This window comes from Coffea eugenioides, unplaced genomic scaffold, assembly GCF_003713205.1.
Source record: "Coffea eugenioides isolate CCC68of unplaced genomic scaffold, Ceug_1.0 ScVebR1_2739;HRSCAF=3822, whole genome shotgun sequence".
Classification (NCBI taxonomy): Eukaryota; Viridiplantae; Streptophyta; class Magnoliopsida; order Gentianales; family Rubiaceae; genus Coffea; species Coffea eugenioides.
The window spans coordinates 75206-100210 of record NW_020863251.1 but is presented as its reverse complement, the minus strand read 5'-3'; the positions used below and the strand labels follow the sequence as shown (position 1 = coordinate 100210).

The 25005-nt window shown below is 33.9% G+C and overlaps 1 protein-coding gene, 2 long non-coding RNA genes and 1 pseudogene across 3 annotated transcripts; 3 read left to right on the top strand and 1 right to left on the bottom strand.

Annotated features, from left to right (window-relative positions):
• Positions 1–3184: 3184 nt before the first annotated feature.
• LOC113757113 lies at positions 3185–6116 on the top strand. Its single transcript, XM_027300521.1, has 4 exons — positions 3185–3527; positions 3827–3898; positions 4114–4373; positions 5217–6116. Exons 1-4 carry the CDS (start codon positions 3185–3187, stop codon positions 6114–6116), a joined length of 1575 nt encoding a protein of 524 aa, XP_027156322.1.
• A 2016-nt stretch (positions 6117–8132) lies between these two features.
• Positions 8133–25005, bottom strand: part of LOC113757112 — a 30462-nt pseudogene continuing 13589 nt past the window's right edge.
• LOC113757108 lies at positions 10747–16219 on the top strand. The gene is made up of 3 exons (XR_003466185.1): positions 10747–10946; positions 12001–12225; positions 15930–16219. It is a non-coding gene; the product is annotated as an uncharacterized LOC113757108 (long non-coding RNA).
• Positions 13918–15234, top strand: LOC113757107. Its single transcript, XR_003466184.1, has 4 exons — positions 13918–13942; positions 14043–14135; positions 14913–15017; positions 15103–15234. It is a non-coding gene; the product is annotated as an uncharacterized LOC113757107 (long non-coding RNA).

Sequence of the window (25005 nt, the reverse complement as noted above, 5' to 3'; positions counted from 1 at the left end):
AGGAGACAGAAAATTAGATTTTGCAAAGAAAGAAAATAAAGAAGAGTCTAGCATTATCATATTACTTTAAAGTTGTCGGAATTAGGATTGTAATTTGGTCGTAAACAGAAAAGTGAAATAATTTTTATATAATAAAAGTATTTAATTCTTTCTTATTTGTATTTTAAAAAAAAAAAGAATTGAGCTCTCTCTCTCTCTCTCTCTCTCCCCTTACCCTCCCTATCTTTCTATTTTTTTCAATATTAATAAAATTATCAAGAAGAAAGAGATTGAGAAGAGTCATTCTAAATTTTTTATTATTTTTATTATACAGAGAGGAGGGTACTTTCTTCTAAAATTCTTTAACTTACTAAGTTAATTTAATGGTGAGATAAATTGTCTAAAAAATAACTCTATGTGGTAAATTGATAATGAAGTTATAGTTTAAGGGGATAAAGTGATAATAATTTTAAGGGCTAAACATGTCTTTTAACTTTAATTAACATACTCCATTAAATTTGATCGTTAGTTTTGGAGGCAAAATGACTATAAAATAACGTTAAGGAAAAAATTGATACTGACACTGAACGTTAAGAGGGTAAAGTGATAACAACCCTCCTTTTTTTATAGCTGTCACTGTGGGTCTGGAGCCTCCCATAGTAGTTTAGTTGGATTACAATTGACCTTCTACCCAAAAAAAAAAAAGTTCTTGATTAAAATACAAATCGAGCTTAATTTTTTTAAAGTCGTTACTATCGGCCTGGTTTTGATTAGTAGTGGAGTGTGATTTCCACCTAATAATAAACACTCCATTCTTTATTTGGATGTTATACAACCTTTTCTTGGCATCCCTTTTGGTTTACTTGCAACACGTATCATAAGATTTCAATAACAATATTATGGACCCGATAACATTTTTCATAATAATTTTAAATCCCATCCTCCATTCTAGCAAATTTTTAACTTCACTATTCTGCTTGCATTATACTGTGAACTTTTTTTTTTAAATATAAATAGGAGATTTCTCTTACTTACATTCACCCCTTCTTACTATCCAACCCATTCCTCTCCCAGCGTGTCCTTATTAAAGGACAATGCTACGGTATTGCAAGTCATAGTAACAACAATGGGGTAATCCACTACTGCCGGTTTCCACTAACTTTGGCAAAAGATTAGTTTTTTAGCATTTTTTCCAATATCGTATTAAATAATCAATATTAGTGTTGGTAAGTTTATTAAGAAAATTGGAAAATACATCCCCTAAAACAGTAAGTTTTAGTCATATAGGAAATTTACAATTTCAGTAAATTTGCTGGTTGATAAAATTTATTTTTCTTTAAGTTAAACTTACTATTAAAAAGTAAAAATTTTACGAATTCTTAACCGTTTCAAATTTTAATAGAGAGTTCTATCACATGCAGGACACTCTATAACTCAAAAAGAAAAAGTTATCCTTTTTTTTTGTTTTAAGCACTAAAACCCCTAGCAATTTGCACTTTTCTCCTAACTTTATTTTTTATTGTAGTTTCACCCTTGACCAGCAATCACCACTAACGGTTCAATAAAAAGATATTAATTACCTCAACCAATAAAAAAATTCACATGCCCATATAATCTATTGTGTAATTTAAATTAAATTCATTTCATGTACAAAAGAATCCTAAAATAATTACCACAACAGATTACCATGCTATTTTAACAACAAAATCTTTTTTTGTTGAAAATTTCAAAAATCCATGACATGTGTATGAGAGATATTTTACCACATTTATATCTCACATCTACTCATTGATGTCAATTCGAGGAGGAATATTTTTTATAATAGCAACATTTTGAATTTAATTAACAGGTTGAGATTTTTTAAAACATAAAAATGAAATACTTGGGAAAGTAGTTATTGATTTTCCCAAAAGAAAAAAATATTGTTTTAGTTTAACAATTGTTGTCATTGACACTTCATTTTCTTGACCAACTTTTATAAAGATAAACTTAGTGTCGTTAACAATAATTGAAGTGTCATTAGCATTACTCTATCTGGATGTAAATATTTAAACTTTGTAATGAAATAAATAATAGGTACTTGAAAAACTAAGAAGCAATAGGTACTCAATTGCTAGGATTCAAACTACAAATTCCTTCAATGCATAAGTGGTATATGCTACAATATATTTCCATTTATAGAAAACCAGTATTGATCTTCTTTAAAAAGAATCACATTTTCATTTTCATGTTGCAATTGAAATCCCCTAACCTGTCATATGCATCGCATGTCAACCAATTATTAGATTAGTTATTATTTATACAAATCATGCCTAAACTCATAATGTGACATGTATGGCAGTTGCACACCATTATACTCATGGTGTTGTCATTTCTTCTATTTGTTTTGTCAAGGTATAAAATTCTTTTGATTATATTGGTGAAAAAACATAAAATCTGTGTAATGTAAGCAAGATTTACTATTTTTCTAGTAAAAATAACCACTCTATTAGAAAGGCCACAAAATTTGATTTTATTGTGCTTTAAATTGGAGCATTTTTACCAATAATAATAATAGGAATAGTGAAGTTAGTGCAAATTTCAAAACAAGAAGCTTATTATAAATACACTTGATTATGGTATGTAAATTTAAGATTATTATAAAATTATAGTTTTAGCCATTTACATACTATTTGTCCATAAAAAACTTAAAATTATTTTCATGAATATTATGGGTAAGCTTCACAAGTGTGATGTTAAGTTTCAACAATATAGTGATAAGCATAGTTAGTAAAATATGGGATGGATATAATACGGGTATGGACCTATATGGGATGGATGTTATATAGACATGGACCCATATGATTAAAGTTTAACATAAAAACCATAAGTTAGACAAAAAAAAAATGTATAAATCTTATATACACAAACAATGTGTTCATTATCACGGTTGGATACATGACATATATATAAAATTTGGATTAATTTAAATTCAGATTGTGTATCACGCATCCAATCGGGTAAAAGTAGAAGAAGAAGTAGAATTGTACTGCAACTGGAGCAAGTTTACGTAACTAAGTCTATACCCGACCCCACTTGTACGGATGTACCGGACATTTAGTGCCAGGTTGGCACCCCAACGACAAAAAAATATATATACCTTATTTGGCGCTTATTTTAGGTAATTGCGCCCCGGCAAAAGAAGCCTCTTCAATATTCAACAAGCATGGATAATCACCAGCAGCAGAGGGAGGAGCAGCCATACCTCCTCCATGATCACCTCCTCCACCACCACTGGCCGCCCTTGCAGGGCCAACAGCAGCAGCCACTGCAACATCAACACCCGCTGTATCTCCTCAATGATCAGCAGCAACCGGTTCCGCAAGGCAAAATTCTCCACGAAAATTCACAGAATTTTCTGGATTCTATGCCTCGCGGTTACAGGTTTTGCCCCACTGATGAAGAGCTAATTGTACACTACTTGAGGAAAAGGATCGCCAAGGCTCCATTACCACTTAACAGAATTCATGAAGCCAATGTCTACGGCCACAATCCTCAAGAACTTACAAGTTAGTATCTATACAATTGAAAAAACTTTATGTTATTCTCGCTCGTGACTTCTTAACAGTTGTTTTTCTAGTTTTCGGATGTAGAACTCGGAAAACATCTTTTAGGCGTTTTTTCGTTTGTAACCGGGAACTTTACTCCATGCGAAGGAAAGTGTTTGACATAGTCTGATGTTCTTCTAACAATATGCTATGTACAAGTGTTTGCTGTTTAACGATAGAGCATAATTGAACCCCTTTTAATTCCATAATCCCCAATTAATTAGGCTAAATCTTTGAAATTTTTTGAACATTAATTTCAGTGACGGTAGATCACGAGAACACCATCATCATAGAGATGAGATTTGGGGTTAGAGGGTTTCTCATTGATGCACGTACGTAAAAGTGATTAGTTTAGGGTATGGGCTGTGTATCTAATTTAATAACTAACATTCTTGTCTGTCTAAAAAATGGGTATTTGTTCCTAACAAAATTTGAATAAAAGCAGCCTTGATAAATAAATTACGATCCCCTTTTTCTTTATTTTGTTGTAATATTGCATAACTACGCTATATGTTTGATTCTTTCTTTTTTGGTTATATATGCGCAGATAGATACATATCGGATAGCCTTCATAACGTGAACGGATGGTACTTCTTCACCTATTTGACGAACAAATACCCCAAAGGCAGCCGTCCCTCTCGATCATGTGGAGATGGTGGATTTTGGAAACCCACCGGCAAAGACAAGAAGATTTATTACAATGGCAATACCGTCGGATACAGGAAGTCACTAGATTTCTTACTTGGGCCTGGTGAAAAAACGGCTTGGAAGATGCATGAATATAGAATTCATGCAAATAACCCCAAGGTACAAGTCAGTACTTATTTTCTGATTAACTTGCTTTATATATTATTATGCTTCAAGGTATTCTTATAATCTTTTCAATGGACAGAAATAAGAATAACAATTCGTGCTATGCTTATTCTCACTTCTTCTCTTCTCCTTCTCATCTGATTATTTCATGAAACATTTTAATGTCTTTTATGTGTTATCTATGCATGTCTTAGTTTGGATATATAGACACATTTTTGGATGTTTATACACATAGTGTGCATAGGTAGCTAGACATATATGTAGCCCAACCAACGACAGGATAAAAAAATTTTTTTTTTTTTTATTTGAAGATGTAACATGCATGCACATGTAAATTTCAGAACCAACATAAAATTATTTAGAAATTTTTAGGGGGAGTCAATAGCTAAATATGCATAGAAAATTTTTCAAAAAAAAATATGAATATATAGAACTTGGGAGGAGATTTCCTATCCCTGCGCTCCCAGTTTTCATGCTTGAGTCCAACAGATATAATCATTAGAAGGTAGAAATCTTCATAGCATAAGAATAAGTTTTCAAGAGGAAACAAGTTTTTTTTTTATAATTTTCGGGAAGTGGTGATTAAAACTCTTTGACAACCGAGCTCTAGCCACCTAAGTCAAGAACAATTTACTTCTTGATTTCTGTCAGTATGGTACATACATACACTATTATGTAAAAGAGTGGTGTCCACTTCTTAATCTACAAGTCTTTACAACAATATTATACTAAGTGCTCAGTAACCACTTCTCAAATAATATAGGATGTCCATTTGCATGGCTTTTTTCATTTACAAACTCCATTATACATTACTAACATGTTGTTCATTTTTGACAGTCGGATCCAGTTTTATGTAGATTGTATATGAACATAAGACGCAAAAAAAAAGATGAAAGTGAAGGTGACACAGTAGAATTGATGAGGGAAAATCTTGACCAGTGTTTTACAGTGAATGAAGCTCCCATGCAGAATGAGGACAATGATTTGGCGGTTGGCAATATTTCCTCTGCTGGTTCTACAAACAATCAATGTATGGAGTATATTACCAGCACTCTAGACACAGGAGGTGATGCCAATTCAAACCAGGTTATCTATGATCTTTCTAGTTTCCAATTTCCTGATCATCCATTTCAAGATTTCCAAGGATACACTAATTCTCATGGTGGGCTCGAAGCAATTACTCAAGAGTTCACTGAACCGTTCGATTTATCAAAGGGTACCATGATGCCCTCTAATTTGAGTATGGAACCGTTCCATTTATCAAGGGGTACCATGATCCCTTCTGATTTGAATATGGAGGATGTTTCGAAGTATGCTACTGGTGACACAGTAGAATTGATGAGGGAAAATCTTGACCAGTGTCTTACAGTGAATGAAGCTCCCATGCAGAATGAGGACAATGATTTGGCGGTTGGCAATATTTCCTCTGCTGGTTCTACAAACAATCAATGTATGGAGTATATTACCAGCACTCTAGACACAGGAGGTGATGCCATTTCAAACCAGGTTATCTATGATCTTTCTAGTTTCCAATTTCCTGATCATCCATTTCAAGATTTCCAAGGATACACTAATTCTCATGGTGGGCTCGAAGCAATTACTCAAGAGTTCACTGAACCGTTCCATTTATCAAGGGGTACCATGATCCCCTCTGATTTGAATATGGAGGATGTTTCGAAGTATGCTATTGGTGGTACTGATTTGTCCGACTTAGCATGGCAAATTATGTCAATATGACCTCTCTCCAAATTGATGGTGAGAATTCAGGCAATAAGTTGAAGTATCATACATATTTTGATTACAGTAGTGGTGTTGTTGTATGCAAAGTATAAACAAGGACAAGGATTTTAGCAGGTTTTAATTGCTAATTTCGTCTTGATTGATATTCACTTATGTATATGTTGAGTTTTTTTCTTATGGTCTATGTGTAGTGTATATTTGCGATTTTTCTTCTTCCTTTCAAACATGAATACTTCCACATAGTATGGTTAGCTATATTACAAGCCTTCAAAACAACTTACCTATAAATTATTTTCACATACGCTAGTCTTTAGTTAAAAATAAATACATTGTAATTAGTTAAAAAAATTTTCATAACCATGAGCAGTCAAAAGAATTGGTAGGTCATCAGGACAGATTGCGCTTTTAAAACAAAACTCTATGACGGAAAGACTGAATGCATTATCAATTAATGGTTTGGTGGTTACATTAATTCAGTATGTTCTCCCTTCCAATGAAAAAGAAAATGACTATATAGCAACCCAAATACCAAATTCTAGTTTTCAAAATCAGGATCCAACGAATAAATCGTTTAAAATCACACATACATACACACATGCATACATCAAATCATAGCTCAGATTATATAATGGGATAATTTCAGAAACCTTCCTTGAGGTTTTTCCTAATCACACCTAGAACCCCTAAAGTTTTTGAAATCACATTTAGCACCCTTAGAATGACAACTTTTGTAGCATATCAACCCCTTTAGGTAAAAATAGTATTAAAAATGTATTTAAGAGAGAGACTATAATATTCTTCCACATTTGCCCTTTTGCAAGTTGATTTTTGAAAACTAGAAGATGAAAATAAAAACAAGTTGATTCCTTTTTGCCTTTTCATATTTCTTATGCAGGAAAAGGCAAGAAAAATGAAAAAACATTTATGTTAGATTATGTAAAAATAAAGTAACAAAAATGACATAAAATTTGGGCACTATTTTTTTTGCATATGCAACCAAAAGATAGGTTTTGAGGTATTTAGACAATCTAAACATAGAAAATCTATCTTTTTTTAACTATGATTTTATCTTGCTATCTAGTTTAATCAGTAAGAGGTGAGGGAAAAATATGTTAAAATCATTCATTTGGTGAAAAAAATGCTGGGATGCAATTGAAATCATGAAAAAAATGCATATTAAATATACCTATATTGGTTTTCAATTATCAAAAACAAAATTTTTGAAAAAATTGGTTAACAAACAGTATTCAAAAATTTTTTTTCCTTTCTATCAAAAACTTTGGCATAGATCTTATAATGGTCATATGAATCAACAAAAATGATACAATTCAGCAGTCATTGTACTTACACTCCTTCAATTTCTATGTAAATATTGTAGTTCTATTTGTTTTTATTTTCATCTTCTAAAATTTAAAAATCAACTGACAAAAGGGCAAAATTGGAAGAATACTATAGTCCCTCTACTAAACATATTTTTTAATATTATTTTTACATAAAAAGGCTATTATGTTACAAAGGTTGTCATTCTAAGGGTGTTAAGTGTGATTTTAGAAACTTGAGGGGTGTTAGGTGTGATTAGAAAAAACCTCAAGGGAGGTTTTTGAAATTATCTCTTATATAATCCTAATAACAGTACAACAATGATAGATGTCAAGATATTTAAAAAATGCAATGTTAGCCAAAAAAAAAATGCTTAAATCCATGGTTATAGTTTTCAACATTACACACCAATGACATAACAACAAAAAACAAAAAACAAATAAAATGAATGGCTTAAATTGATCCTATGCAATATTTGAAGCCTAAACTTTAGAAACTAGAAAGATCTTTTTAATAGTATAGAGATATAAATTACACTATTTATATCTCATGCCCGCTTCCCCTCCCTCATACCGTGGATCGATGTTTATGGGTTTGGGTTGTCTTGTTCATGAATTAACAAAAAAGAAAAGAAAAGCTTCCAAAACTATGTTGCTTTTTGATCACTCTCTTTGATCTTCACCCTAACAGTGACTATTTGAGAGGAAACACTTTAACATCATCCAAAACAGGACCACATATGTGACCATAGTCATGATGCTTTGTGTGATAATTTGGGCTATAAAAAGTTATTCTTGTTCTGTTTGAAAGTGCTTAAAACTTGAGGATGGCAGTCTTGGATCCACCAATTCCAGTTGATGTAAATGAAACTTTTATGGTTTTCCTAGCTGCAAAAGCTTCAATCGTCATTGATCCATGACAACCATTCCAAGCATCCCCCAAAGCGAAGGAAAGAAGGTAGAACTTGTTAGGTACTGTTCTTATGATTTGTGCAATAGCTGTTTCTCTTCCTCCAACCATTTCAATAGCTGCAAGTCCCTGGGAAACAGAGAAATGCTTCGAGTCAACATACTTAACTGGTTTGAGGGATTCAACAATCCATCCAGGGAGCGATGAGTAGATGTCCGTCCTCTTAGGGAGGAGCAGCACCCCAGTTGAGAAATTCTTGAACACATGAGGGCCGGTTTCAAAATCACCATTTTTGACCAAGTTACCTGCATAGTGTCAGTGCAAATTAGGAGCTTTCTATGAATTATAAAATATACATTGCATTGGTTAACATTTACTATATATTTAGAAGAAACTACAAATTTATATTTTAAAGATAGTGTGTTCGTGAACGAATATCACACTACAAGAAATATGCTTTTCAGTGACAAAATTTTATGTGACAACAAAAATCTTGTCACAGATAACCTAATTCAGTGACGACATTAGGTGTCATCACAGATGAGTACAGCACAAGCATAATCAGTAACAACATTGGAAGTTGTCATTCTCAACTCGTCACGAAATAGTTGGCGCGCATCTCATTTGATGCCGTGGGAAATGAATTTATGACAACTCAAGTAAAGTCGTCACAAACGGTCTCTCTACAGTGACAACATAACTTGTTGTCATTGAAAGTCTACCCGATTCCAATTTTGTGACAACTTTTTGCATCACTGTATACTACAGTATTTTCATCAACTTTCACTAATTCTACTATGACACCCTAATTTTATTTTTTAGCCCCCAATTCTTTTATATTAGCAAAAGCACCGAAGATATGACACCCTAATATTATAATTTAGCCCCTATTCATTACGTATTAGCAAAATGCAAATGATATAATAACAAACTATTTTTAGATATTTGTAATTTTTGCTAAGTTGACATAATAGACATGTCTGAGCATAAAAAATTTTTCACGAATTGTTTATTATTACTTATAACAACCCCCAAAAATCAATAACTGAAATAATTTGAAAAAGTGTAATTGAATATAATTTGTAGTCTAATGTTAGCACTGTGAAAGATTAGTATAACGTGTAATACATCATAAGTAATAATTATTTTCATATGGAATGGGTATATATGAAATTAAAATTATTCAGTAAAATATCTGTCATGTAATAAGATTGAGAGTTGTAACACATTTAACAGAATATTTGATTACATGTTTCTTTTAATTTATTATAAAAACTAAGTAAGAGACAAAGAGTAGGATAGCATGAGTAAGAAGTGCTATACTGTATATAAGCAATTCTATAGTATTTTCATCAAATTTCACTAATTCTACTATGGCACCCTAATTTTATTATTTAGCCCCCAATTCTTTTATATGAGCAAAAGCACAGAAGATATGACACCCTAATTTTATAATTTAGCCCCTATTCATTACGTATTAGCAAAATGCAAATGATATAATAACAAACTAGTTTTAGATATTTGTAATTTTTGCTAAGTTGACATAATAGACATGTCTGAGCATAAATTTTTTTTCATGAATTGTTTATTATTACTTATAACAACCCCCAAAAATCAATAACTGAAATAATTTGAAAAAGTGTAATTGAATATAATTTGTAGTCTAATGTTAGCACTGTGAAAGATTAGTATAACGTGTAATACATCATAAGTAATAATTATTTTCATATGGAATGGGTATATACGAAATTAAAATTATTCAGTAAAATATCTGTCGTGCAATAAGATTGAGAGTTGTAACACATTTAACAGAATATTTGATTACATGTTTCTTTTAATTTATTATAAAAACTAAGTAATAGACAAAGAGTAGGATAAGCATGAGTAAGAAGTGCTATACTGTATATAAGCAATTCTATGCATGTTAAATTTTTGAAACATGTTTTATTGTGTAAGTTTTATTGTAAGGTAATTTCTTAAATAATTTGTATATTGAGTTGTCCAAACCCAAAAAGATGTATATAGACACAAACAAGCACACATATATATACATGCACAAAAAAGAAACCAATATCAAATAATTTATTTGATATTTATAGATGAGATTAAGGAAAAAAAAAAGAGATTAAGTATGAAAAAAGAAACCTGAAAAAAAAATTTGACCAGGGAAAAAAAAAAGAAAAAAGATGTATGAAGCTAAAGGCGTGAATCCTGGAATCTCAAAGACGTGCTTAGATGCCAAAAAAAAAAGAGCGCCAGTCTGAAATCTGAAAGAGGCGCGAGGCGGGTGGCTGAAATCTCTACAAAACGACGTCGTTTTTGGTTGTTCACAGACAAACAAAAGTCTCGCCGCTTCTCTCTTCCAACACTTAGACAAATTTCATTCTCAGTCTTTCCTTCCTATGGTGAACACCGAAAAACTCTGGATCTCAAACACCTTCTGCTTCCGTAAAATGCTCCTCTAAAGCACCATTGACGAGTGCCAATCTTCAGGTCAAGCTCGCCGAAGAAGCGAAGTCAGAACACTTCCAAGCTCCCTCCTCGTTCCGCGACTTCAGCTTAGACTTTTCTCCGACCCCCTCTTCAGCTAATTGTGCGGTATGTGTTTTTTTTTTGCTTTCAAAAGCTGCTCAGCCTTCTATTGTAAAGACTAATTTATGAACTAGATTGTTAATTAGCAGTGGGGAAGGTAATACTCTTGGCCAAATCGCATCCGAAACACTTGCGATCTGGAGTATTAACAGTGTTAGGGATGGTCAGAACCGGCTTTCTTTGAGGAGCTATGAAATGCGAGCATTTTTTGACTGCATTAATTTGGTTGGATGAAAGAGAAATTAAACAATTTGTCGTGCCATTTAATTGCTTCCTTAAGGGGAAGAGAACTTGACTGATTTGCCTAATTTATTTGGCTGTTTTAAATGTACTTTATGCCATACCATGTAATTTACTCTCTGGTTCTCTCTCTCTCTCTCTCTCTGTGGTAATCAAGCATGCACTTTACTAGAATTTTGCACGTTTGGGAACTGGCCAGAAAACTGTTTTGGGGTTTCAATTGCTGTTAACATGTTGTGCAATGTGTGTTTAGTCATACAATGGTTAATCTTTTGTAATAGTTAAGATTTTCATATCTGTATTCCCCCTTTGTTCTTCATTTCCTTGCCATTTTCGAACCTACATTTTAATTTTCCCCTGTTTTTGTTAGCTCATTATCCAATGGCTTCTGTCCTGCCCCCGAAAGGCTTCATTTCCTTGCCATTATCCGAGGCAATTTGGGCTTCTGAAATGTTGCATTTTCAGTTTGTATCTTGAGAAATTTCTGTGTACGGATGAGGAAATCATGGATTTAGGCCACCCGGGGGGGGTTGTAATTGATTTAGGCCAACATTTTTTAGTTGTTCTTTTTCTCCTGTTATTCGTTTGTGATTAGTGAATCTTCCAAAAGGGAGAGGGGGGTTTGACTTGGTCTCAAATGGCAGATGATAACTTGTAGCTACTAATTTTTATCATTGATGTTCCAATACACTGCCTTATTAAATGCTGCATTCACTCTTGGCATGGAATCAGTTTGAAAGCTAGTTTTCAGGGTACCTTGTGGAGTTAATTTGAATGACCTTGACTAAACATGCTGTTTTGTTCTTTAATTGCTTTTCAGTGCCTCATGCTGGGTTTGGCTTAGGTTTTGAAAGGTTAGTGCAGTTTGCAACTACCTTTCCCACGAACGCCTGGATCTGCTGAATTTTAGTGTCGCCGACTTCAGAGATGCAGTAATTTTGATTCAGCCTTGGTAGTCGGTACCCATCAAGGCTTATCCTCCTGAGTTTGGCATTGTATTTTGATTAGAAGATTCAAGTTCAGATTCAAGTTCAGATTCGAACAGGTATGCGATACCTGTCATTCATAATTAGCTTTTTCCATTTGGAGGGGAGAGATATTGATAGATCAATCATTTGTTTAAATTTGATCATCACCTGTGTCTTTTATTACATGGATAAGTCAGATGCTGTAGTTGAATTTATTCCAGTGCCTTATCTTGGTGTTTCTTTGTTAGATTTGGTGTCTGCTTCACTCTGGTTACAATTCCCAGTCATCTTTTGACGTATTGTTTGGGAACCCAAAATGTTGCTAGAGCTATTAATAACTGGTACTCTGCTGTCTAAAATAACTGAGTTGATTGAATTGAATGAAGCACGTGCTGTCTTTTCCTTGCAGCTTTTAGGTCTGTTGAGTAATCTCTGATCATTCTGCATTGAAGAAGCTGACTCTTATTCATGAGGATTTTGGAGTCAATTGATTGATTAATCTTGAAAGGAGTCTTCTTTCAATTTCTTACCTTTTTCACTATTATAATAGACCTCGACAATCCACCATTACTTTCGAGAGAAGACAATGAGATACCGAAGGCTGTACCTTCATCCATTGTGCATGCTGAGAAGTCAAAAAATAGCTCAAATGGCACCTTTGAAGACTTCATTAATGATGATGATGAAGTGAATGAACATGAGTCTAACAATGAGGAAGACGAAGAGGAGATTCTTAGTGATAATGACATCGATTCGGAATAGGTGAAATTGATGAGGACTACATGACACTAAATTTAATCTCTTTAACTCCGGCTAACTAGTTTTTATTCCTAAATTATACTATGCTGTAACACTAACTTCTTGTTACTTTTAGATGGCTGGACCAGGAAAGCGAGGCCAAATGCTGCAGAGAAAAGCTCAAGGTGCACAACAGCCTGCAATACCTAATTCAATTGGAAGCAATCAACCAAGAAGTGCATCCAAGAGTGTATCCTCAGAGGATGTAATATATGTCACTCCAGCTTCTTCACCTAGAGAAATTGCTAGTGAGAGTAGGATGATACACCCTCAGACATCTGAGTCTCGTGCATCCGGAGAAAATGAGTCAAATCCAGTTTCGGATGAGGAAGAAATGGTAAGCTAGACTTCATTTTCATGGCTGAAATTAAAAATCAAGTTTCTATTTCATGACTGACTTTGTTAATGTGGTCAAAGTAATGTATGGACTGATATTTGTTAATAGCTATGCTGCTGTCAGCAAGAAGAAGAGGACGTACACGAAATCTATCATTATCAAAAAAAAGGGAGGCTAATGAGACGCTCACCATTGAAATTGATGATTGTATTCGGCGGATTGTTGGGAAGGATTCTCAATACTTCATCACAGAAGGGGGTTGTGTTGTTAGGAAGGCTGCTAGGCTTAATGTTCCAAAGTGGTCCCATCTCAATCCCGGTGACCGAGAAGGCATATACAGCACGGTTACGGTATTTGTTGTCCTGCTAATACTCTAATTTCATCCAGAAAGTAAGAGAGATTTTACTGCTTTAGATTTGCTTGGTTTTAAGTAGATTGCACTGTTATTGTAGGATGACTTTCGATTTTCAGAGCACATCACCTCAAAAACTGCTATTAATAGGCAGTTAAACACACAATATCGAAACCATCGATATCGGCTTCACAAGTATTTCCAGAGTTTTGAATCAAGGCAAGAAGCATTGAGGCAAGTTCCTGAAGGTGTGAGTGAAGAAGATTGGAAGTGGCTGGTCAACTACTTTGAAAATGATGAATTTAAGGTTAGCTTGTCAAAATAACCTATCCTTTTATTAAATTTCAGATTTCACTTCACAAATTTGCTAATCTTTGTCAGTTAAAATTTTCACTAATTTGTGGCAGAAAATTAGTGAACGTAACAAGCAAAATCGTGCCAAAAATGACTGCTACACTACTGTTGGCACAAAATCGCTTGCAAGAGTTGTTGAGGAAAAGGTAATCTGAAACCTAGCCATATGACTGAAAAAGGCAAATATTTCAACTACCGGAATAGCTCAGCCAGTTTTGATGTTTTAAAGTGAAGTTTGATGGAAGAAAATAGTATTATACATAATTTCCTTTAAATTTTTATTGACTCAACAGTGAGGTACTGCAAATATTCGGAAAAAGGAAAAAAAAGAGAGGAAAGGTAAAGCAATTGGTTAGTTAATATAGCAAGATAAATTTCATGCCTTGTGTTTATGAGCAAGTGCACACATGTGGCTTCTGAGTGTCTTTGTTGTCGCAGATACATTCTGTTAGGCTGTTAGATCATCAAGCTAAATTTGTTCTGAATGAAGCTGACCTTGCTCTCTTGGGGTTTTTCTTTCAGCTTTCTACATGGTCTTCCTTGGCCTTCCTTTTCTCTACATACTTTTAATGCTCTTTTCTCAAATCCATGACTGGATTAGATTTAGATGCTACCAAGTATTTAGATTCTGTGTATGAAGCCTTGTAAAGTTTTGACTAATCTTTCCATCATATTCTGCTTTGTCTTGGAAATTGGATGACTCTAGCATTAGCTCTGGTTGTATACTAAAGCTATATACGTTGATTTGTAGCTCCCTCAATTTCATATGCCACGTCTGCTATCTGAGAAATTTGTAATCTGACAAATGCCACAGGCTTCAATTCAATCCGAGCTTTCCTATTGAATTGCACACATTTGCAGATTTAACTTCTTGTTACTTTTTGTCATATGACTGAAAATGAAAAAATTGAAAATTTGGACAGAAAAGGAAAGAAGATGTCGAGCTTTCAGAGATAGACATGTTTGAGTTAAGTCGAAAGTCAAAGAAGTCAGGGGGGCTGGTAAATGACAAAGCAAAAGAGACCTTGGTGAGCTGTTTCACTTGGATAATGGATTTTTAAATTATTGACATCCATTCCAGCTACATAATGATCATATTTTTTACTTGCCTAGGACAAAATGAGGGAATTGCAGGCTACAACTTCAATGACTAGCAAGGAAATATGCGAGCAAGAACTTGGTTACGTACCTGGACACATCCGCGGTCGTAGTGCAACCAAGAAGCAAGCTGCTGAGGTAGAACGCTGGAGGCATAAGATTGAGGACAGCCGAAAAAGAGCAGATGAAGCAGAAAAACGAGCTGCAGAAGTAACTCAACAATTCACTGCTCAGCAAGAGTTGATTAAGACCTTGCAACAGCAACAAACAGAAACAAGAAGCCTGTATGATGAGTTAGCTAACCAGCTGAAAGACTTGCGCAAATAAGCAACTTTTGTGTCAGGTATAAATAAATTGTTTGCTCTTCATAGTTATTACAATTGAGGCACTTGAATTCTGGTTCTACAAAATAGAGATTCATTTTTAATACAATTGGGTTGATTGATGTCAATTTAGTTGCTTGATGGCACTTGAAATCTGGTTCCACCAAATCTGATTCCTGTTTAATGCAATTGAGTTGCTTGAGGCTGATTTAGGTGCTTGAAATCTTGTTCATGTTTAATTACAGCCATTGAGGTGCTGGATGTTGCAACCAAAACTTTAGTGTTTTTAAAGCAAATGTGTTTGAACGTTGGGATGTATTCCACTTTTTAGCTTCCTGTTTCATCTGTGATCAAGAATAGTTAAAAGTTTGAGGTTCCATTTTTTGTGTTAAGCAATTTACTTAGATTGCTATAATTTCAAATTAGAGTGACATTAGTTTTTATAATATGGTGCCTATCTAGAAGTGTAGTTCCAGTTTTAACACCAGTGCTCATTGCTTCAATTTTGGTAACGTGTAGGTTCTAACACGATTCCCAAGAAGAAGAAGCCAGTCATTGCTGTGAAGATGGTTTTTGAATTGAAGACTACAAGGCCTATCGTGCTCATGTTTTGTTCTAGATGGGAATCGTGCTCATATTTTTGTATAGAACTTTACTACTCTTTATTGTGGATGGGAAATCACTAGTATTGTAACTGAATGGCTTATTTTGGATGGTGCATGGTTTATGACTCATTTGAGGCAACATTTATATATATATGTATTTGGGTTGATCTTCTATTGGAAATGAATGTTGGTTTTCTTTTCGTAGGTTGGCTTTTTTTTCTCCTTGCTACTCAATGAACGTTTTGTGATTGTTGGCAGTTATGTTGCGTAATTAACATTAGCTTATTGCTTTTTACAAAAAAATAAATGACAATAAAAAAGTTGTCACTGCCAACAAGTTTTACTAGTGACACTAGAAAGTCGTCACTTTTTATGGATGGAAAACAATGACAATAAAAGTCGTCACTGAACGGAAGCATAATGTGACAACTCCAACGGTTGACTATGACAAGAATTTAGCCAGTTTAGTGACAATAAAAGTCGTCACACAATGTACAACAATGAGTGACGACAAGAGTCATCACAAAAGCGAAATCGTTTGTGACGACTTACAACAGTCGTCACATGGACCCCCTTTTGTGACATAGAACTAGTGACAGCTCTGTGACAGTAGTAAAAGTCGTCACTGACTTTTTTTGTGACAACTTTTGAATTTTTAGTGACGACTTTCGCCTGTCACAGAAACGCAATTTTCTTGTAGTGTCAACAGTCAATAATAAAAAGAACAAAAAGGCAGTTGGGTTGTGATCAACTTACGACCATTGCCCAACAATTCAGACAATTATTTTGGGATAAATGTTAATGGCACTCCTTTCTCTGTGAACGGCACCTTTTTTTTTCAACCTTTTGCCATATGAATTGACGGGTATTTTTGTATCAATGCAAGTTTAATTCCGATTTTACACCCGTTGGACTGCAAGTATACAGGTCGCAATTGTAGTACAAGATGTGTATCGAGTCGATCCCACGAGGAGCAATTTAAACAATTACTAAGCCCTTGTTCTCTCTATTATTTAGACTTACAATTAATTTGAGCAGAGAAAGTCTAATGCTGTAATCTACAACTCTGATATACAAATCTAGTTTAACAAATGCTGAATGCAAATAGAGAAATTTCACTTAAGGAAGATTCTAGGGATGTAGATTCCACTTATGGCATAAACTACACAAATGAATGGATTTACTTCTTGCTATTATTCTTGCTTAACCAGAGATTTATTTCCAAGATTACCAAGTCTCATTTTCATGATGAAATGGCTTAGAGCAATATAGATTTCCCTATTTTCATGGTGAAATACTACTACTACTCCTTTTATTTCATGAAATGCTCAATAATCCACCTAAGTGTATCTCTATTTTCATGAACATACAACTCAAGCTCTACTCATGTGTTTCAATTGTTATTACCAATTTTCATTGAATAATAACACTATAAACATGCTATTGGTGATCAATCAATAACAATTAATAACAGCTACACAAGTAGACAAGTTAATACAAGATATAACAAGTGTAAATCACATTCAATTAGTATTATTTAGCCATAAGTTTCATCTACTCCCTAGATGAAGGAGTTTAGCTACTCATGAATGATTTAACAATCAAACTCACAAGTTTATTAATGCAAAACATCATAAAGTACAAGTATAAGAAAGATAAAAGAAAGCTTAGCCAATTGAAGGTGAAGCTCTCCAATTCCTGCTATGTTCTTGCACAATATGATTACAAGTGAAATTCTCCAAAGAAAATGCTTCTTCAAGTACTCCTATCTAGAGAGAAAAAATGTTACAAAATGAAAAACTAGCTACGTATGGTTATGCCAGGCTTCTCCCCTGTCTTTCTGCATAAAAGGTGGTAGAAATTCCATTCCTCTCACTTCATAATTTCCTCCACTCAGATTTTGTAAAAAGAAGTCAAAGATATGATGTTTCCTTTTGTCCACACTCATTTGGTCTTCGCTTTTGTTGCAGAAGCATGTGCCACCGATTTCTGTCCCTCAAAATAGCTGGAAAAGTTGTGAGAAAGGTAAAGAAAAACGGCTGTGCCACTTGCTGAAGAGAGAGACAGATCCGAGCCTCTGATCCGAGGACTGAAAAATGGATCCGAGCTCGGATTATAGGATCCGAGGACTTCCCATGATGGATCCGAGGTCGGATCGTCCTGACCTCGAATACACTCCGCCAGAAGTACAGACGAGGGGTCGGATCCCTCTTGTACACACGGATCCGAGCTCGGATCCGTGTTTGAGTAATTTTCCAGTTTTTCACTTCTTCCCTTTTTCTACATTTTTGCTCCCAATTTCTTGTGTACTTTGTCCTCTGGATGACCCTAACATTTCTTTCAACGTGTGCATGAATTTCATACATCAATTACCTTCACAATTTCACCAAATTAACGCATTAATCCACTCATTTATCAATTTCTGAACCCTTAAACAATATTTAAACAATTATCACCAAAAGAGTTCAAATATGGCTTTAATCTTCTCAAAACATACCAAAAATTCATGCCAAATTCGTACAAAATGTACGTTAAATATTCACTTATCAAATTCCTCCATACTTGAATCATTGCTTGTCCTCAAGCAATTTTACACAAAACTTACTTCAAATATTCGATAGAGTTAGAGAAAACAATATGCGTACTCTTGTCAAATTTAATTCCTCAAAAACCTAGAAACCAATTATTATGCCATTTCTCAGATTACACTAAATACTCATAATATTCAATTAAATAAAAATAATTATGCCTAAATTTTGACAAATTCAAATCAATTCTCTCATTCTATCCTAATTCCACAAATAAGTAAATTACATAGTCAATTTTATGGCCTTCCTCATCCCAAAACTTAACAATTTAGAGGGATTTATTCACATTTCATCTTATTTAAATAGTGAAAACGTCTTTTTACGCGAAAATCAACACTTTTAGGTGAAAATTCCCGATTACTCAACATTTCACTCATTTAAATTGTTAAGCATACTCTTAATTCCAATATCTTTTTACGCGCATGTCGACATTTGTAAATGCCAACCCCCGATTACTCAGTATGTGAATCATTGGAGTAGAAAATTAATAATAATAATAATTTTTTTTTTATTTTTAGCCATCAATTTCTTTTTCCCTCTAAGTATAATTAAAGGAAGAATTTGGCCTTGTTTTTGACTATATCAATCACTTACCTATAAAATTAAGTACAAATGAGAAATATCATTAACCTTGCAAAATTCTAAGCATAATTTTTCTTATTTAACCAAATATACTTTTTAAAATGTAAAAAATCCTAATTACATAATAATTCATTCCAAGTCAAATAAGAACTAAACTTTTCCAAAATACACATAGCATTTTATCCAATGGAAGAATTAAACACTTAAAATTTTAACATTTTGGCCATTTAATTGGAAGAATTGCAATGAAATATTGGAAATTATTTTAGAAAAATTTTGACAGAGTTTCCCCATAACAATAGATGAAACTCCCTGCCAACAACCTCAATTTCACAAAAATTATCCTCATGACAATATCTCCAAATATAATTCCAACGTTTTTAAGCCATAAACAACTAAAATCATGCATTTCAAGACACAATTACCCATAAGATATAGTAATCCCTCCCCCACACTTAAAATCTACAATGTCCTCATTGTAGAGGAAGGTAAAAGAACTGAAACTTCCCTCAAATAGGTGGTGATGCAATTTGAAGCCCTTAATCATCACGATCATCCATTTTCTGTCCAAAATGAGACAACAAGGGTACCAAATACCATAAGTAGCACAAGATGATTCAACTAAAAGAGAAATAACATCTACAAGTGTGTCTTAACAAAAGAAAAGAAAAATAAATAAAGACATAAAAGATCAAATCCGCTAAGTAGCGTCATGGCTGCTCGGGACGAGGGTCTACTGCCTCCTCGGCTCCATGAGGACCCTGTGAGGTACCAATATGGCCCTCCTCCTGATGAGGTGTCGGAGTAGGGGACCGTTGACGGGTATTTTACATACGTGCAAGCTAAAAAATACCGAATTACACCCGTTCACTGCAAGTATACAGATCAACTAGTAGTTTAGGGTATATATCGGGTCGATCCCACAAGGAAGAGTGAACAATTACCGGTATTACTAAAACTTCTCTATTATTTAGACTATCAATGAATTATAACAAATTAAAACCTACTAAAATTATGCAAGAAAATAGCAAATGAAAGCTCCTTAGGTTGTGGTATCCCTAACTACTCATGCAAGTGCTATAATTGGATCATTGAATACTACATCTAGGCTAGTTATGGTGTAATTTCCTTATGCATTTGAATCCTACTTTCGTAGTGAATCAATTATACTTATAACTAATCCATACCTATTCTCATGGTTATGAATTTAGCTACAAGTTCATTTCTTCAATGAAATTACATGAAATGAATCACTAAAAACCACATAAGTGCACATCTACTTTCGTGAGTGTACTCCCTATGTTTAGCACTTCTTGAACTAGTGTTAAATCTCAATTTTCATTGCAGAAACAACACCTTAGATAATCACAATCAATGGTACCAGATTAATCATGATTTAAGAGCCAAAGTGCTAAATAACTTGCTCAAATCATAGCAATCAAATAACCAAATAATAAACACTAAAAATTATAGAAAGTTCAACCAAACCCAAGGCATAAACTTTAGAGACACATATTGAACACAAAATCCAGAACTTGTATATTAACTAAACTTGGAATCAAGTACAAAAGATAAAGATTTGGAAGGAATACAACCCTTGTCACATGAGCTTTCTTCCTTGCCTTCTTCATCCTCCATCTTCTTCTTCATCTAGCTAATAACAAGAATGGATGAACTATCCTACTCTATACTAAGCTAAACTAACACTAGGGAGATGAAAGAGCTACATTTCTGCAACTTCAAGCTTCTCCCGTATCTCTCTCTATTCTATTCTTGGATCCGCCTTCAATCTTGCAATCTTGGCTATTTTATGATGAAAGATGGTCAAGAAATGAGGCCTCCACCTTCCTTTTACAGCTGGAGATGTTTCTCACATGTCTAGCAACGCATGTGAGTTGGTGGAGGTGAAATTGAGTTTTACGCGTACAAAGCAGCCTTTTCTGACCACAATCCGGCCAGGAATCCGGCCACAAATCCGGCCAAATTCCGGCCGGATTGCTACAGTGACCATTTGGTCACTTCTGGTTCAATTTCCAGCTCTGCTCCGATTTTGCATCAACTTCCACTGAACTTTTCTTGATGATAAAAGCTGATTTAGCTCTTTACCAAAACATGAAACTTGTAGCCCTTTGAGTTAGCTTTCCAATGCATCAAGAATCATCTCATTTGGATCTGTGTAGGCTGAGAAATGACCGAAATACCCTTACCTGCTCATTGCCCTGTTCCAGTTTCGACCAGTAGAAATTTGCTATTGTAATTCGGCATTTTGACCTGGAAAACCTTCAAACTGGATTTAGATGTCTTCACCAAAGTTGTAGATCTATCTCTTATCTTCAAATTGGTTCAAGAATCATCTTAATCCGATCATTGTAGCTCAAGTTATAGCCGAAATACGAAAATGTGTCAAAACTGTCAAAATACACAAAATCCAAGTAAAAAGTGATAAAAACCTCATTTAATCACTTAAAAGCATTTTTCACCAATTATAGCCAAAATGATTCCTATTCTACCAATAATATAACTAAAGTGACTAAAAATAATATAAAATATCATACAATTATTACGTAAATTAGTCACTTATCAAACTCCCCCACACTTGAACCATTGCTTGTCCTCAAGCAATAAGAAATACAAACCAACAATGATCCAAAATTTGAAAATAAACATATGTAGCATTTCAACTTCATTTCCTCAAAACAAAGTAAATAACCATTATGCAATTATTCAATTAAGTTCAAGTACTCATAATATCGAGTAAAGGAGAGCCAATTATACCACCATTATAACAAATTCAAGTCAATTTCTCATCCTTAACCAATTTCATACGCAAGTAACTCATATGGCCAATAATATGCTTTCTAAACCCATGATCATCTTCTTATTTATCTTTAAAGAGGGATTTATTTATATAATATAGCTAAATATTACTTAAGTTGTGAAAGTATCTTTTTACGCTAGGATCGACATTTTTAGATGAAGATCACCGGTTACTCAACACTTCACATACTCAAGTTGCTTTGCATACTCTTAATTCAAGTACCGTTTTACGCGAAAGTCGACATTTGTAGATGAAGACTCCCGGTTACTAAGTACAAGAATCATTGGAGTAGAACAAATCTTATTCTATTTTTGTCTTTTTCTTTTGTTTCTTCATTTTTTTTTTCATTTTTTTTAAAGTAAAGATAATAACATTCCCTCGAAAGCATAATCATGAGAAGAGTATTGCAATTATTGACCATATTTATCACTTAACTTATAAAATCCAATAAAGAGAAGAAATTTCATCAAATATGCAAAAAAAATATATAGGCATAATTTTCTCCACTTTAAAAGATATACTTTCCTACAAATGCAAAAATTATAATCACATAATAGTCATTTCAAAGTTAAATGAGAAAAGAAGTGCTTAAACCACATATATTTATCCCAAATGTAGAAGGAATTTGAACTACTAATGGTATGGAACTTGTTACCCCTTGGATAAAATCGAAAAAAATTTAAAAATTGTTTAGGCAAGTTTGCAATTTTGGACAAGATTTTGGAAAAATTTTGAATTTTAACACAAGTCCAATATTTGCAACTAATAAGTCAATCACATACAATATATTAACACAAGTCCAATATTTGCAACTAATAAGTCAATCACATACAATATATATAATCTCAATTCTCCCCCCACACTTAACATACACATTGTCCTCAATGTGTAGAAAGGAAAATCAAGATAAAGAAAGTAATACTCCCCTATGATGTGATTGAATATGAAGCTTCAAGGTACGTTGTTCGCTTGTCTTCATTGCTTCATGAGTTCCATTTGGTAACCATTAGTGATATAAACCTAAAAATGGAAAATGAGAAACAAAAGTGATAACAAAGGCTCAAGACATCAAAACGGCGATCCGTAACTTCAAGCCCTTGTTTTGGTGATGTACCTATAAAAAAAATACACAATAAGCAACTCAAGGTACAAGAAAATATATGAGGAAAAGAAGAAAAAGAGAATCAAGGAAGCTGCATTTTTTTAAAAAAAAATGCTCAGAAAACGTGAGTAGAAACGCGCCTTTAACTCGCGTTTTTTAAGGCGCGTTTCTTCCCAAAAGTTGCAGTACTGAAAACGCGGTTCTGTGAGAAAACGCGACTTCAAGTCGCGTTTTCAATGGCGCGTTTTCATCTTTGATCCAGGCAACAAAACGCGACTTCCATCAAAACGCGACTTAAAGTCGCGTTTTGAAGGCGCGTTTTCTGTTCTGCAGGTGCAGAATCGAAAACGCGATTCTGTGAACACGCGACTCAGAGGCGCGTTTTCTTGAGAAACGCGTTTTCTGCTGCGAATTTTAGCAGAAATTCAACTTTTGAAAATTTACAAATAATACCCCAATCACTCAAAATGCATCATAAATCATTTGTTTGTAAAATTTATCAATGTGCACACATGTAAAACATTAAAAAATGCATTTTAGCCCCTTTTAACGGATCAAAAACAACAATTACTCAAATCGAGGGGTTGAGTTCCTTGATCAAATTTCGCCTTTTTCACCTCATTTGGTCACTTTTGCTTCCATTTCCAATACCTACAAATGAAAAATAACAAAATAACTTAAACACATACTTCAAACATAAAATCACCCCAAAATAACATAAACTTAAACAAACATTGGGTTGCCTCCCAATAAGCGCTTTTATTTATAGTCGTTGGCTCGACTATTGAACCTCATTTTTCAAGGAGGCTTTGTTAGCGAATAATCCACCATTTTTGGTCGTGGTGGATCATTAAATGGTGACTTTATAGCAAAAGCCACATGATCTAATGATGTGAGAAATGGAAGTGACTTACCTATCCCAAGTGGTTCATAGATATTACCTTGAATATGCACCACTTGAGAATTTACCAAAGGGAATGCCATGAGAGTATCTTGAGCAGGAATACCTTTAGAACCTATACTTTCAATGCACTCCTCAAGAGGGGTGAAAAACGAGTCGTTAAAACTCTCTTCTTGAGGTTCAAAGTTAGTTCCAAAGATATTATCATGTGAAATGGACATTTGCTCATTGAAACACAATTGAGATTCATCATTTTCATTAAAATGCAACCCATTTTCACATACAACATTCCCACCATTCATGCTAGGATCATTTTGCACATTATTAGAGGAAATAACTTCACACAATGCACTCAATTGCTCATGTATTCGACCAAAGTGAGAAGCTAATTCATCTATTCTTTCCTCAATCCTATCAAAACGGTCGGAAGTTACATTTGCTAGCTTTTCTAATGCTAAATCAAATTGATTAGAAAAATTTTCTACAGCTAGCTCCCAAGATGCATTAGAATCATTAGCTAATGGTTCACTTTCTAACTCCCAAGGCAGAGGTGCATTAGCTAACTTCTCTATTGCCAACTCCCAAGATGGTTTTGATTCATATTGGATACTTTCAGGTTGGTGATCATAAAAATACGGATAATCACTATATGCACATTGATTTTGCCAACCATAAGCAGGAGAATTTCTCCAATTAGCACTGTATTGATCAAAACAAGGATTGTAATGCTTTAATTCATCATAATAATCCACATTTTGTACTTGCATACATGTATTAGTAGCATGATAACTTCCACACAAGTCACAAATCACATGATAAGAATTAAAAGCATTAACATTCCTCTCTTGCTCAATTTCATGCATAATTGTGTCCATTTGAACTTGTAGCATCATAACATCAAATTTAGCCTTTAAACATCTTAAACCATCTTCAAAAGACATGCATTCAGCAAATTCTTGGTTACCTCTGTTGAAGGAGCTTTGCACTTGGTAACCATCC